At 40.3% G+C, this 15436-nt stretch overlaps 2 protein-coding genes across 7 annotated transcripts; one reads left to right on the top strand and one right to left on the bottom strand.

The window, feature by feature from the left end:
- The first annotated feature begins 247 nt into the window (after positions 1-247).
- LOC112295076 (uncharacterized) lies at positions 248-2378 on the top strand. Of its 4 annotated transcripts, none has more exons than XM_073540698.2 (3): positions 248-298; positions 1112-1220; positions 1499-2378. In XM_073540698.2, exon 3 carries the CDS (start codon positions 1552-1554, stop codon positions 1924-1926), a length of 375 nt encoding a protein of 124 aa, XP_073396799.1. In that variant the 5' UTR covers positions 248-298; positions 1112-1220; positions 1499-1551; the 3' UTR covers positions 1927-2378. The 4 variants fall into 4 exon arrangements, with proteins under 4 accessions (XP_073396799.1, XP_090100654.1, XP_024401995.1 ...); XM_090244528.1 differs by having other exon boundaries at positions 1297-2378; XM_024546227.3 differs by lacking the exon at positions 1112-1220 and having other exon boundaries at positions 1297-2378.
- A 225-nt stretch (positions 2379-2603) lies between these two features.
- LOC112295074 (two pore calcium channel protein 1) lies at positions 2604-9995 on the bottom strand. 3 transcript variants are annotated; one of them, XM_090244527.1, is made up of 13 exons: positions 9257-9995; positions 7915-8964; positions 7549-7692; positions 7111-7218; positions 6672-6764; positions 6347-6465; positions 5990-6050; positions 5566-5829; positions 5081-5220; positions 4475-4733; positions 4003-4051; positions 3720-3873; positions 2604-3541 (listed from the first exon to the last, which is right to left on the bottom strand). In XM_090244527.1, exons 2-13 carry the CDS (start codon positions 8113-8115, stop codon positions 2914-2916), a joined length of 2220 nt encoding a protein of 739 aa, XP_090100653.1. In that variant the 5' UTR covers positions 8116-8964; positions 9257-9995; the 3' UTR covers positions 2604-2913. The 3 variants fall into 3 exon arrangements, with proteins under 3 accessions (XP_090100653.1, XP_090100652.1, XP_024401991.1); XM_090244526.1 differs by having other exon boundaries at positions 7915-9109; positions 9257-9989; XM_024546223.3 differs by having other exon boundaries at positions 7915-9783.
- Positions 9996-15436: the final 5441 nt, after the last annotated feature.

The following is a 15436-nucleotide window of genomic DNA, read 5'->3' as shown; positions in this document are numbered from 1 at the left end:
CAGGGACGTGTGATATTTTTCCCTTATAGTTCTCATCTGCCATACATTGTGAAGGATCCTTACAATACGTCATACTATTAGATGATATTGTGCAGGTCCCGCTCCCTCTTTAACCCCTTGCTCTAGCTCCTTTCTTGTCGCTGTCTTGTCCCTGTGTCTGCTCCACTCTTGTCCTTGTCTTGTTCTCACGCTTGTTCTTGTCTTCACAAAGACGGAGTCGTGCGGTGCCTTCCACATCCTTTGCAATCCTGCTTCAAGCTCGATTGCATCGCCCAGCCAGCGCCTCGTCTACCTCCAGGTAATATTTTTTCCAAAGACATAGGCTCATTGTTTCGAGCTATAGACCAGCAACGAACTGGCTCCGCCTCTCAGCATCAAGTTTGTGAGTACCGCCCACGTCGTGTGTGAGCTGCCATGGTTGTTGAATAGAGATGAGAGGTGTAGGGATAGGAAAGGGGGGTTCTGTTGTCGCCAGAGATTACCCCCAAGTTCGCTTTACGTCTCAGGGTGCGTGCGCTTGGAAGGAGAGTTGGGTCCGGAATTCGCGACGGTGCAAAATGAGATGTGGGTCAAAGTGTGTGTATGTGTCACTTAGCTCAGTTATGCTGTGATTGCGCATCGAATGGTGACTTGCACCATCGCGGGTGTCGAGGTAGATAGCAGGAAGCTAACCAACAGAATTTGGGTGTGCGTTTAACCAGTCTTTTGCTGCTGAAAATGAATCTGACGTATTGAGGATGGCAACAGTGGAGCCAGAGAGATTAGAGAGGGGAGAATCTGTGTAAATGAGTCAGTCTTTGGGGATTATAAGAGCCACGAAATCGCCCTTGGTGGAGAGCTATCCTCGTATCCTGCAACCGTCACCACCCTGCTGTTGAACGAAACAAAGATTGCTAACTGCTGCCCCGGCCTTAACCTTGAAACCTTGCCCCCACCTTCACCATACTGTTCATCTTTGTTGTCGGTCTCATCAGCCTCTTGTTTCCCCAACTTTTCCTCTCACAATAACACAGAAGTACCACACAATACGATGGTTGGAAGTTTCACTATTTCCATATTGTTCTTGTGACAAAACTTGAATTCTGAAACCGAGCGACTTTGTGACCTGTAGAAGCGTACATCAGCATTCTGTCAAAAGTGTAAGAAGACGAGGGTTACACCCAGCGATAACCTGGGTTGGTTACGCTCAGTCGTCATCATTTGGAACTAGAACAAATGAGGTCAGTTCTCTTTGCTGTGCTCAGGAATCGAGATCATGACTCTTTTTCGTGATTCATTCTGTCGTCGTGGTTGCAGAAATTCTTCTATTTCTCTCTGGTTTCGTTGATCAAGATTTAGGGGACGGGAGTAGTAGGTCAACCGCTGAAGTGAAGTGAAGGTTCTCTGTTGAGCATAGTTCAAGATCTTCGGAAGGCGGAGTTTTCGCTTGTTACGCTCCCTCTGCGAATTTTGATAATTGCGATTGTATATTTCCTGGGAGATTTTTCTGTTCTTACAGGAATTGCGTGGAGATCATAGGTAAATTCTGTTTTAGGGTTTAAGGGCACAGTTATGGCAGAGGGACCACATGTACGCTATTCCAAACTTTCCTCCTACCACGATGAGGAGGAAGAAGAGATGATCGACCCGCCTTCTTTTGTGCGCAATACAGCGCACGAGGATCTGCGCTACGCATTCGAGCTACCGAAGGAGGTGCCCTGGAAATCGATTGCCTTGGCTCTCTTCTTACTCGCCTTCGGCACCTTGTTCCTCATCCTCGCGCATTTTCTCTACAGCGAGCACATGGAAGGAGAGATGGAGCAAGTTTACGGATTTCTGATCCTGGGTGTGCTGCTATTCCTTCCCGGTTTCTACGAGACGCGCATCGCGTACTACTCGTGGCGTGGGGCAAAGGGTTACAGGTTCTCGCAAATTCCCGCGTACTAACTGCTTCAGAATCGGTGGGACCAGGCTCTAAATCGCAAACGTAGGTCACAGTTAGTCACTTCCTGTATGCATAGCCGTTTTCCGGGCCCTTTAACTTGGAATTGGCGAAGTTGAAAATGTATGCAATCCCTCTCCTTCCCTGGTTGAGGCCTTCAAAGTTTCCCTGCAGCTGTAGTCACTTTATCGTAAGTCTACTAACGGAAGACTGCGTAGTATTGTGTTGGTTTGCGTGCATTGCTTCCGACTGCGACATTCCACGGAGAAGTGGCTGTGATGAACTGCTAATGAGATAATAGATTATTATGGGCATGCAGTTATAGGAGCTGCATCACATATCTTCATGTACTTCGCTAGGACTGAGTTGAAATTTGGTCAGTTGTGGAAATTTCAAAGTTTGGAATGTATATATTTGCTCCAGAAGTAAAGAAACGGGCATAAACAAATTGAACAGGTTTGATTTTATAGTCTGCTGTTGGGACGCTGATCTTGCTTGCCAGCTTCTCTTTCAATATCGTACAGTTATCAGCTTGAGAATCTAGATAGGAACTATTATGAACTATCACAATGCGTTTTGAACTGCACAATAAATAATATGTTACGAATATTCTGTATTAACCATCTGAGCTAAAAGTGAGGTTAGGATGCATGAGTTGAGTTGGTCGTAAACACATAATGTCTACGGCAATTCGCAGGTTTATAAGATAAACACTAAATGGTTTGATATCAGTGAGGGATTCAGGGCCCAACGCAAGAATAATAGAAAAGAGCTCTCAGTACAAGTCGCACTATTTGGCCACCCTCACATCCATACGCCCTGTTGACAAGGGCAGCCCTCTCAAGTCGAACGCCACAAGCAGCTGTTGGCTGCTAAATGAGGTTATGATAATTGGCATTCATATCCTACTTCTAAGTACCTACAAATTGTGAAGACTAACATAATTTTGCTAGTTATAATCAATCCTATCATAGGAACATTATGAGAGACATTCAGGTTTTCTGAACAATATCTTCATACAGATCATAGTATGACAGGGACTTCGCTGCTCGGCGTGGCAAGGCACCTGCACCACCACCAGACTTCTTCCGCAACAAAGCCCCACCGCGAGGCAACAAATCCTGCTCTGCGCTTCTCTTATCTCGAGCCTTGAGCTTCTCAGCTTTCTCCATTTGGCTTGTGAAAGCCTCCGCAAAGAAAGCAACAACAACGTTGAGAGTGAAAGCGACTGCAATGGCCCAGAAAGCTATGAAGTACGTGCGACTCCACCGAGTTCCAGTAACTGCAGCATACGCGTCCATGAAGACATACCATTTGTTCACCACACATAAGTTGAAGCACGTGGCCATCGCCGAAGGATAGTCGTTGAAATTGAATGCATAAAATTGGTGTTGTGCATACTCTGTGCCCACCAAAGCAGGGTTATCCTTGTAAATGAGTCCGCCGAATAGATGCATTCCCAGCAAGGCAAAGAGAGAGCAGACGAGAAACTGAAGCGCCAGTATCGGAGCAGTTGCCGGTATGACGTGAACCAATGTTTCACCCATCAGCCGCCAGCGAGAGATCATGGTGACAAGCGCAAGAATTCGGAAGCAACGGGCGATTGTCAAGTAAGATACCCTGGAAAACAATCAACAACCAATGAGATATAGTGTAGTGAGAAGCAGCTATCTAGTAAAGATTAGAAATCTATTGACTTGCTCATGAAGCGAAAATAGTTCTCCAATAAAAAGATGTTGAATATCTTTTAGACATGAATACAACGGAGTACAGATCTTGCATAGAATGCATCACTCACCAGTGTCGAGCATCATCGTTATAGAAGGATGCCGCTTGAACAGCCACAATTAGTAGCGTGACGACAAAATCGAAACGGTTCACACGTGTGCGCCAATAAGACTTCCAACCTTGTACACAGATCTTCAGCACTCCGTCCATAACAAAAATCCAGCCTGCATTGATGCACGATGTGCTTTAAGCAATGAGAAAAAGAATACCTCCCATAACCATCCCAAAAGTAAGAATGACATAATCATATTGTCGAAACACCACTCGAGAAGAGATTGAGGAACGGCCATTACCGAATAAGAACTCGAGATTGATCAGCAACATCTGCACTGCTCCGCCAACCTGCATCAGCATATACCAGGCGGTGCGTGTCACAAGCTTTAAATGTAAAAAGTATCCAATATTAGAAGAAGCATGGATATATCGAGGTTTGTTTGGCTGCGTCAAATTATTTGCAGGGTGGAGGCTGGGCAAAAATGTAGGCAAACCGCCACATTCCTGAAAACAAGCAAATTAGACACTCAAACAATTCGACATCCTAAACATGTTTCAAATCACAGAAGGGGATTAGGCAAGGGCGTGTGTAATTTGATGCTATTTTGTTCGGGATATCAATCTATGTAAGAGTTTCTGCGGAATCTCAGAGCAAATTCAGAGGGGATTTCATGTTCAAATGGTACAATTAGCATGTAAAGCATTCATACAACTAAGCATACGGTCCTTCCCAGCTCAACATATTTTCAAAAATAATTGTAAGAAACATACGTTTAGTGCAGCAATAGCAATTGATAGAGAGGACAAGGTCAAAGCCCAGATGACGTAGTTGTAGAATGGGTGTTTGACGAAGTGCATATCAGAGTTACTGCGGCGCCTCTTCAGACGTGCCATATCTGGCTGCCGTTCCACCTCTTTTGCAATGACATCGCAGAGTTCCTCAAATTCATCAGACCAGATCTTGAAATCTCCTCGTTTGTTGAGAGCAAGGAAAAGCCGGCTGGCTCGAGCTCGAACATCAGGTATGTGCCTTCAACCCAACAATTACTAGCCTAGTTATAGAGTGACAAATTGCTGTAGGTTGCGCATCCACCTTCCTCAATTATAAATTTGATAATACCATTTCAGTGCCTAACAAAACTAGCAAAACTAATCACTGATAATGTTAAGATTAGCTAATTACAGCGAACGATTTCATATAAATGATGATATGACAAGCTTTTCATCACAAGATGATATCAAGAAAGTGAAGCCCATTAAAAACTGCTATTTCCCGAGTGATTTGTATAGAACTGCATGAATCAATACAATCCTCGGAATATTGCTGACGAAAATGAGCCCATCAACCACAAATTGGAAATTTATTCACATGCTCACCTGTAGCGACCAATGGCAAGGAAAAGTGCGATCATGGTTGCACCATCGATCCATTCCTGATGACGTGTGTCTAATAAACTGAAGGCGGCCCTCAAATTTCCTTGTCGTGCTGTTATACGCTTGGCAACCTCAACAGCCATCTGCAAAACATGTCAAGGCCCATCTCAGAACAAGGTGCCATGCATAGTTACAAAGCTCCTAGTAAATTCGCTCTTCGAAATAATATTTTAGACATCTCAATGCTGTACGCCGCTTTCTATGATCAGTAATTTCTCGTTAATAAAAGAGACTCAATCATTAACACCCACAATTCATGAGTACTCCACTCCGTAGTGAACGACAAAAGGCAGGAACAAGTATTCTGCAAGATAAATCGTACATCGTCATATTCAGAAGAGCAGAAAAATACATGGTCATTATGCTCAAATCGGAGATGAGTTACTAAACGTTAGACATCATCAAACAGGATTTTTCAGTAGGTATACCTGCGCTTTGTAACTGCTGTAAATCACGGAGAACGCCAAGTTCATCAAGAAGTAAAGCCCCACAACCATATAGAAGAAAAAGAAAAAGAATGCCAAGCGATTGGCATTATAAGTTGAGGCCCAAACGACCGGATTGTTTGCTGTTGTTAGCAACACAAAAAGGCTCAGCAGCGACGTGCTGAAATCTTTGAAATCAACAGATGTGTCTGAGAATAATGCTGTTGCCACCCACGCTGAGAGTAACACAAATGTACCCACTAACACCTGACATTCGCAACCATTCACAAGGGTTTATGAGAACAAATGAATTTGTATATAAAAGTTATTTCTACCATTTCTTTCTGCACAACGGGTATTAAAAACCCATACTAGGCACAATGAACAGTTCATGTCGACTTTCAGAAGCACGGATTTGAGAATATACCGCTATGTCCATGAAGGTGTGTATGATCCGCACCGTCATCCGGAAGCAACCTCGTATAGCCCTATTGCAAAAGAAACCATCCGTCAAACAAGAGATTTGACCATCGAAAGTATGTTGATCATGACCATTCAATGTGTCTTACGCGTTCAATACACAGACTACAGAAATAGACACAAGCTGACATATGATCTGTTATTTGGCTCCAAAGGTAGACGAATTCGCATGCGTTGAAATGTAACCAGTGACCTGGGGAGATGTTCGAGAGGCGTCCATGGTGTCTTAACATTATCTGACATGGAAGTTATTCGTTTACACGAACATCACACTGTTCGAACTTGGTTTTCGTCAAGGATGTACCTGCTAAAGACGACGGGAACTAATAGCCGAATATACATGGATATGTTGATTCCACGCAATTCAGATAGTCCAATAGACGATGTAAGGGTAGAAATTATCATTAAACCCAAAACTATCACCTGCACCATATTGCCAAAAAACCTCTGATAAAAACGTCTTTGTGCGTTGCACAGTCACCGTCGCCACAACTATTCAATGAACATGAAAAAGATTCAAATAAACAAGAGAACTTCGATAGGTTGTCAAAATTTAAGGGAGAGAGAGAGAGAGAGAGAGAGAGAGAGAGAGAGAGAAGTTAAAATAAAATAAAAAAGGGGGGGGGGACCTTGTAGACTCCCACCCGACCGATCCAAAATTGCGCCCTCAGAAAATACCATTGTAAGCAAACGGACCAGACTAGTACCAGTACACACAACACCTGCAAAAATGATCTTTCCGGTAAGTACTAAGAGAGAATGAAGGGTATAGTATATTCTAAGAAGTGCACGTACTACAATACACAAGATCTTAGAGATTGATTAAATTGTTTAATGCTAACCATGAAGATCCTCTGCTGGTTTTATCAGTCTATAACTTTTCTGGTAATTAATGAGAGACACATTCATAATAAAGGGGAGATCGACGTTGCTACAAAAACTTCAAGCATTTCATTTGAAGGATCACCAGGTTACCCGTGTGTCCACAATGACCTGGGAAATCCTAAAGAGTAACTTTTCAAGTTAAGAGAACTATGTGCACGAAGTGAGCTTCAGAATTTTACAAACCTGAATAGTCACGGATGTCCACGAACGAACATAAGGTAACCCACTGAGAGGATACTTTTTTGAGTCTCCACAGGGATGTGGAAGATCACCATCACACCATGCTGGAATCTAAAGAAACAAAGGAAAGAAACTCAGACCAGAAATAAACATAACTTTCTTGGCAAAATATAAACCTAGAAGAGGTTCGTTTTACGAATTCTAATTCTTTGATGAAGTCAGCATACTTAAACTCTGAGTGGTGGTGAATGAACCCATATCCTTCACTTCTCTAACTAACAGGAATATTTCTAGCAATATAACAGAAAGAGAACTTAAAATTCTTCTGTTTTGATATGACTTCAGTTCCACAAAATAATATACCAAGAACTTGGAGTACAAGAAACCAAAAAGGCAGTTGTATACTAATATCCAACTTCAAAAACCCGCGGCACCAATTACCTCAAAAAACGGCAGGACCATCAACAGAAAATAGACTAGGCCTCTAACAAAGGATAATTGGTGATAGAGCAGAAAAGCACTTTTAGCACTTTCATAATCCTTGTGATATACCACAGCCAATGGCATCCACCTCCCCATCATCGCCTGCATTGTGCGGCAACCGTTTAAGACCAATCATGAAAGTTCTTCAGACAATACAAGAATGATGGTTCCAACTACAAGTTGCACTGATTCTCAATAACTATAGACTTTCAATTGAGAACCCATCCAAATGCGTACGGCCAACCGTGCGCTCACATATTCAAGGAAACGCCATCATCTATTGATAGGAGCAGCAAATTTGAAATGCAGACCATGACAAGTCACCTGGTCAACCAGAGCAGCCGCCATCTCCACATGTGAGGTGAGAGAAGACTCGCTTTGAGGTCCATACTCCAAGTCAGGGAATCTTCTAAAATCTGGACAAGTTTGTTGAAGGTATGCAGATTGCCCTCTGCGAAGAGGTGTCAGAAGTCCTTCCTCCTGTATCTCAGGAAGAGGGGTTTTCTTTCTAACCTTCTTCCTCATCTTACGGAATTTAAAATTACTACTTGAAAATGTTCGCTATGTGGCTCCTTTCAAACTCATACCCATTCAACAAAGTGCATACTTCGTGTGCGATGGGCTAGATCGGAGTCGTTAAAATCCTATTCAACCGCGGGCTAGTCCACGTAGGCTACACATAGTCTCAGCTCGGTTACGCGGATCACAGGATGCAAGTCCGTCTTAGACCACAGTGAACACTTTGGTAAGCAAAATTCGAGGGAAAATGAAGCAAGTAAGCCGAGACGAACTCATGGCTCACAATAAGGTCTCCATCAGCTAAACCTAATGCAAATTGGCCCAGCCGTAAATCCTACCAAAAATTTGGAACCCCAGCAAGAGAGATCTTCATCAGGGAATAATCTTCGTGAGTTTATAAGCCCCCAATCCTCCAGAAACCGAATAAAAGTGCGGTCTCGACTGGGCTAAATCTTCGATAATAAAGAAAAACGCATCACTCCAACAAAGAAACAAAGCGTGTCACGCAGCCACGATCGAGTTTTAGCATAAAGCCTTAACGTTGCGTAACACTACATCCATCCCCCAAAGTCATTGCAATCAATCGATGATGGCCGTCAACGATGTACAAAACAAAAGGATTCCAGAGGTGATCCTCCACGCCGCAACAACCACCTCCAAGATTAATTGAAAATCCAACACCTTAAGTGATACTCCTGGACACCCACTGCAGAACCTCGATCCGCAACATTTATCGGCAATCATCAAAACATATTTCCACTTTCAAAAAGCAACTTCGAACGAAGCCCAGCATTCACATGAAAATCATGCAGCCAGTGATCCTCCATGCCGCCAATTCCTCACGAAAGCCCTTCTCTGACAACACCATAATGTTTGAATTTAGTTTTTCTACAACCTCCTCAGTACTGTCCCGAATGCCTCGCGATCCGATCTCCGTGACAAAAGCGCATGTACTTCGGCCACGAGCGTCTTTCCAATCCAAGAATCCTCAACACTGTCACTGTACCCTCGAAATCACACAACCAAAGAACCAATAATCTCTCAAAACCTTCACACGCCACAATCGGCGGATCTCCACCATCCCCTTGGGTTTAAAGTCTCACAAATCCAACAACAAAAAATCCATCACGTCATCACCACTACTCACCAGTTCCCACCGCTATAATGATAGAAGGCAGAACGGATCGCCATCCGGGTTTCGGCAGAAGTCACGTCACAGAAACGCCACTATTCTTCAAAACCCCTCCCCCGGGGGATTGGTTCGCTTTGCTTCTGCCCTGCTTCATCAACGCATCCTCCAGCAAACAAGCAAGCAAATATCTCTACTACTACTACAAAGCATGGTTATCAACGACGCTGGGGGTGGGCTAACTCCTCGACGCTCTCAGCACGCCGCATTGAACTGCGAACGATGTTCACCGCGCACCTGCCACCAATTTCAAACGAAACCCACTTCCCCCACTCCTCCTCCTCCCTCCTCCTCGTCATGCCATGAGAATGGCAAAAAAATAACGCCTGGGAGTGGATCGACCTGGCAGCACACCATCACTACGACCCCAATGACCACCACCTTCCGTCGCATGACGCCGCGATTAAAGATCTGTTGTGATCATGACAGTGGCTCATTTACTGCGAATTTGGCGTCGACGCTCCTCCGATGCCCACCTCATCAGCACTCCCCTTCTTCCTCTCCCTCCTCCTCTCCCTCATCTTCCTCTTCCTCCCCGCATCTACCAAAGCGGTCCTGCCACTCACGCCCTTCCCGCAATCACCGCATAGTTCATCTTTCCACACGTCAATTTCGGAACGAGTTTTCTCCTCAATGGATGGAAAACAAAGAAAAAAAAACAAATGCTAGAAGCGGACGGGGCCGCACTGCATGCTCTCGAGAAAACGATCAAACAATGACGACTACAACAACAACAAATAGTCACAAGTCAGGAAAAAAAAACCTAAAAACTTTTTTTTATTTTATTTTTATTACTCTACAGTGTGTATGTACTGCTAGATTTTTCTACAGAAATTTGAACATTCCCAGGATTGAAATCACTGACATATATTTGCAGGCAGGTGAGAGCTTCATGTCATGCGGAATCAGCATCGAAATGTGTGTGCAGATGTGCAAACATGTGCTTCATCCAGTGCAGGAAAAACCTTCATAACCGTTGCAGTTTAAACCCCCATATCCTTCCAGATAAGTCCAGCTTAAAACACTGTTCTTTATCTATTTATTTTATTCTTTAGTCTATCTTCTTTCGGCTAACTTGGACGAAATGGGTTCCGAAATCCGGACTCCGCTGTTACTAAAAACACCCAGGGTATGTATTATTTCACGTTATTTTATTTTATTTTATTTTCTTTAATCATATAAACTGGGGTTTTGACTTTGTGTTGGATGCTCCCTAAACCCCCACTTAACTCTCATGACGGCTTGAAATCCCGGGTCTGAGTCAGACCGGGTTTTAAAATCGCGGGCTCCGTGCTTGGCCTACGCTGCTGACTTGGCCCCGTTCTTCTTCTCGTGCGTCGGTTTCACACTAAAGACCAGTCTGATTGAGAACGCTAGGGAACATGGGAACTGAAGATGTTCACGTTCTCTACACGGGAAAGGGCAAAAGAATAGTTCACGTGGTGGGCTTTTTGAGTTTTAAATACTTTTTTTCTTTCTTTCTTTCTTTCTTAGAAACCCCAAAATGTGATAAACCATAGTCATTTTTTTTGGAAATAATTTGTGAAAGCATGGATTAGGGTTTGACATAGCAGTGCATATACACACTCAAAAATGTCAGTATCAGTTTGTTCTCTTGCTGGGTCAACTTCATCATCCAAGAACATTTGCCCCACTTGTACTCTCATGTCTGGGTAACTGCTTTATTTAAAAAATGAAAAAAAATAATAATGTTTCTATAAATATATATAGAAGGTTGTTCCTACAGCATCTGATAACTACAAAAAGCTTGAAAGAATATCCACTGCATCAATTGAAAAAGGATGTATGAGAAAGGTTAGTACTAATAGTGTTACTTCCATGGTACTTTAGAAGAATGTATTCTGGTTTCTTTGGAAAATTGAATTTCATGACCGAGAGAGTTTTGGGTGATGCAGTCAAAATATACCATTTTTTTTAGTCCCAATTAATATTAAAACTCTTAAATTTAGAAAAAAAAGTAAAGAAAAATCAATTGATACATAGAATGCTGAATGTTTTTGTTTTTCTAATGATCTGACAAATCATACAATTATGTGTTTCAAACTATGATATCAAGAATTCGTAAAGATAACAACAATAATTATACATAATACATATTCCCATTTTAAGAGAAATATGTGTGTGTGACTAGATGTGTAAACTCATCAGAATTTGAACCAGCATAGCCAACTGAAGAATTTCATTACAAAACGATTGTTTTAATTATCTTTTACTTTTACTTAAAAAAGATTTCAAAAAGCATGGAGAGGAAAAAATGCCATAAGTAGGTTCAAACCCTAGTTGTCTTCATTCTAATTAGGGTTTGCAGCAAATTCTAAATGAATGTGGTGAAGGAGGAGGAGGAGGGAAAGGGGTCTGGATAATAATAGAGGCTCTCAGTCTTATTCCCACAGATCCATGAACATAGGCAACTCACACTCATACATGCCTCCTGTTACTCATTTTCATATTAAATAAAGTGGAGCCCTGCCAGCTCATGGCCCACATGCCTCCACCATCCCACACACCATTTGCCCTCATCCACAATTGAGAAGAAATGAATAAAATGAAGCAAAACATAAAATAAAATATAAAATATAAAGTGAAAGGAGTTTGGCAAATAGTGTGGGTGAAACCTGATGCTTGTTGTAATGTACGGTTCATTCTCAAGCCTTCAATGCTCTCCTTTGTGCAAGTGATTTGTGTTTGGAATTTTTTAAGTGTAAGTGTATGTGTATATATATATATATATATTTTAAAATGAGAGTATTTTGAAGGATTTTGTGAGAAAAGAAGGGAAAATGTAGAAAAGTTGACATGCAGTGTAACAATGGGTGCTTAAAATGTGTTTATGTTTTAGTTATTTGTATGTTTGTGTACTGCATTTAAATTTTCAAATGTCAAATGAATCACTTGTTACTACACAACGCAAGGTAAGAGTTACAGGTGCACACATTCTTTTATGTTTTTTTTTTTAATTCTTATCGTTTTATTTATCTTTACATTTTAGGATTTGTTTGACAATTGTCCTTTGTGACACATTATGCTAATTCAATTTGATGACTGTTGTCCTCCATTACCATCCATGCTGCAAAATAAATAAATAATAGAAAAAAAGTTTGGGCTTAACATGTATGTTGTTTTAGCCTAAACAGGCTTTCATTTTCATATTGTGTTTTTACTATTTTATTTATTTTTTTACAAAAATTCAAAACATTTATTTTAAGGTATATTCATGATATTAATTGCATTGTAACATAACATTAGTATTGGGTCTCTGTCTTTGCTTTGAGAGCAATACGTTGAAGTGAGTTTTTGAGTTGTTGATAATAATACAAAATATAATATTGAACCAAGACATAAAAAAATGTAATTAGGAAATACACAATCATATTTTATCCATATCATGAAAAATAGAATAAAATAATAAAACTCAAAGACACAAAAACAGTAATATATATATATATATATATATATATATAACACCACAAAAAAATGTAAGTACATAAAAATTATATTTTTTGGTTTGTAAAACATTATTTAAATTTAAATTTAGAAATTATAGTTTTAATCAGAAATTATGTATTATACATAAATATAGATATAGCATAATTTTAATTTATAAATTAATAAATAAATATTTATTTGTATTAAAATTAAAACATAAATAACATTAATTTGACCATACATATAAAAAAATCAACCAAAAATATTTAAATTGATACAACTTGAATTAAAAGTGAGTTCTATTGCAAATATCTTACCTACTATTTGTTAGGTACATGCCTTGGCAAGTTAATCACATAGTTTCTATATTGGTCACTTGCCATGTATTTGCTACTTGTTTCATAAATCACGTGATCCTTAAGAAACTACTATATTATCTTCTTAATAATTTTGCATATATAGATATAAGAGTGAGACTATTATAGATCTTATTAACACCCTTCTTATATTCTAATCTTGGTTTATAATTCTTTATCTTCTTTGCATATAAAACAACCATTATAATTCTTATTTTTTTATCTTAAATTTATATTTTTTTCTTTATTTTTTTCTCTTCTTCAATGATACATAAGTATATTGACTTTGAAATTTTGCCTACATTCATGTCATTGAAAATTTAAAAAAATTAATACCTACAATATTAAAGCTTTATCTTTCTTTATAAACAATAGATTTATTTTATTTTATTTTATTTTATTTTTTCTTAAAAGCATCAAAGTCTTATAGTGTCACGGAAATACATATAATTACCTATATGAATAGATAAAAGTATGTAAAAGTAGATAAAAGTAGGTTAATTGTGTAATATCTTCTAGAGAAGCTTCTTAGAAGCTTCATAGATGCTGCTTTGACTTTATAGGAGTCTATAGTTGACTTTTAGGCTAGAAACTTGGTCAACAAGTTAGCCATGTGCCACACATGTTGGAAGCTTAAAGAACAAGCTAACTACGTGGTCCATCCATAGAAAACTTGTCTTGCAAGCAAAGGCATGTGGCCTAGAAAGTCAACATATATTGGAGGTCTTATAGAACATCGCCATGTGGCTTCTAGTTAGATAGTATATATAGAGGCAAGAGTGAAGCCCTCTTCACTCTTGTCAACTCCTTTCTTGCTTCTAGTCTAGTTTCAAGGGTCTCTAGTTTTCTTGTATTTTGGCAATAGCCATTCCAATTTCTTTCTTAATATACATATTTCTATTTTGTCCTATTTCTTTGAGAAAAGTCTCACTTACTCTTTAGCTTTCATCGAGTTCTTGTCCTTGACAGATTGACAAGAGTACACTTACAATATCAGAGCTATGTCTTTTCTTGATTAAGAGTGGATTACCCCTTTTTCTTGATAAGACATAAGCGCATTAGAAGTTGCGGATTACCCTCTTTTAAACTGATATTGTTCTTAGTATTTTCTTTGTTATCAATTCCTCTCTTCTATTTGTTTTGAGCGTTATTAGACATCTTCTCTTTTCTAAGTGCTACTATGACAGAGCTTGTTGAAATGAAGAGTGCAATGGCACAGATGCAAGAACAATTGAGGGAGTTAATGCTTGCGATGCATCAACTCAATTTACCACCACAAGGAGCAACAAGAATGGTAGGAAGTGAAGATATAGAGATGATTGGGGCTGCTTCAACATCTGCACCAAACCATGTCCCTTCTCCCAGAATGGAACACCCTTCGAGTATTAGAGAACCGAGAGTGGCCTTGCCCGAGAAGTTTGATGGTATCAGATCCAAGTTTCGAGGATTCATCAATCAGGTCCAACTAGTGATTGAACTTCAACCCCAGAGCTATCCAACTCCAGGGTCACAAGTTAGATTCATTGGTACACTTCTTTCAGGTTCAGCATTGTCATGGTTTTCATCTTTTCTTGAACGATGAGATCCAATATTGGATAATCTGGAGGCTTTTTTGGCGGAGTTTCGATCCATGTTTGGAGAACATGATGCAATTCGTGTTGCAACCAACAAGATCCGTATTTTGCGACAAGGCAATCGATCAGTAACATTATATGCTTCGCAATTTCGACAACTTGCAAATGATATCAAGTCGGATGATGCCGCACTTGTGAGTCAATTTCTCTACGGATTACAATATGAGGTAAAGAAATTGATGCTTAATTTACCTGATCCTCAAACATTGAGTCAAGCAATTGACTTTGCTGTGAAGTGCGACAATTGACTTTTTGAATTTCGATCCGAGAGTCGCACAAGTAGGCCTCAACGTTACTACAATTCAATGGCAACACCGACGTCTCCTCAACACATACCTTCAGAAGTAGAGGATATGCAAATTGATGCGGTACGTTTCAAACCTCTTACTGAGCAAGAAAAGTCTCGTCGTCGACAAGAAGGATTGTGCTTATATTGTGGAGAACCTAAGCACACTGCTCAACATTGTCCAAAGAAGCGACGTAACTACAAAATGAGGAGTACGGCTGTCAAAGAAGACAGTATGTCGGAAAACGAGTACGTCCAGCTACAATAGGGACCGTGCGGCTGGAATCTTGTACAACTTCTAATGAAGGTCCTATCCTCTCCTCAGAACCATCTCCTTGTTTTATAATAGATGTGCGTTTAGGACCTAATAATTACAAAGCCTCTGCCTTGATAGATTCAGGAGCCTCAGCTTGTT

Source organism: Physcomitrium patens, chromosome 18, assembly GCF_059467195.1.
Source record: "Physcomitrium patens ecotype Gransden chromosome 18, ASM5946719v1, whole genome shotgun sequence".
Taxonomy (NCBI): Eukaryota; Viridiplantae; Streptophyta; class Bryopsida; order Funariales; family Funariaceae; genus Physcomitrium; species Physcomitrium patens.
The sequence above is the reverse complement of the archived record's forward strand: the minus strand, read 5'-3'. Positions and strand labels throughout refer to the sequence as shown.

Excerpts from the sequence above, each read along its gene's own strand:
- LOC112295076 (XM_024546227.3), top strand. The coding sequence starts at position 1,552 with ATGGCAGAGGGACCACATGTACGCTATTCCAAACTTTCCTCCTACCAC.
- LOC112295074 (XM_090244527.1), bottom strand. The coding sequence starts at position 8,115 with ATGAGGAAGAAGGTTAGAAAGAAAACCCCTCTTCCTGAGATACAGGAG. Across the intron at positions 6,765-7,110 it reads GGACATCCGTGACTATTCAG|GTGTTGTGTGTACTGGTACT; the intron begins GTTTGTAAAATT and ends TCATTTTTGCAG. Across the intron at positions 4,734-5,080 it reads CTTGCCATTGGTCGCTACAG|GCACATACCTGATGTTCGAG; the intron begins GTGAGCATGTGA and ends GTTGGGTTGAAG.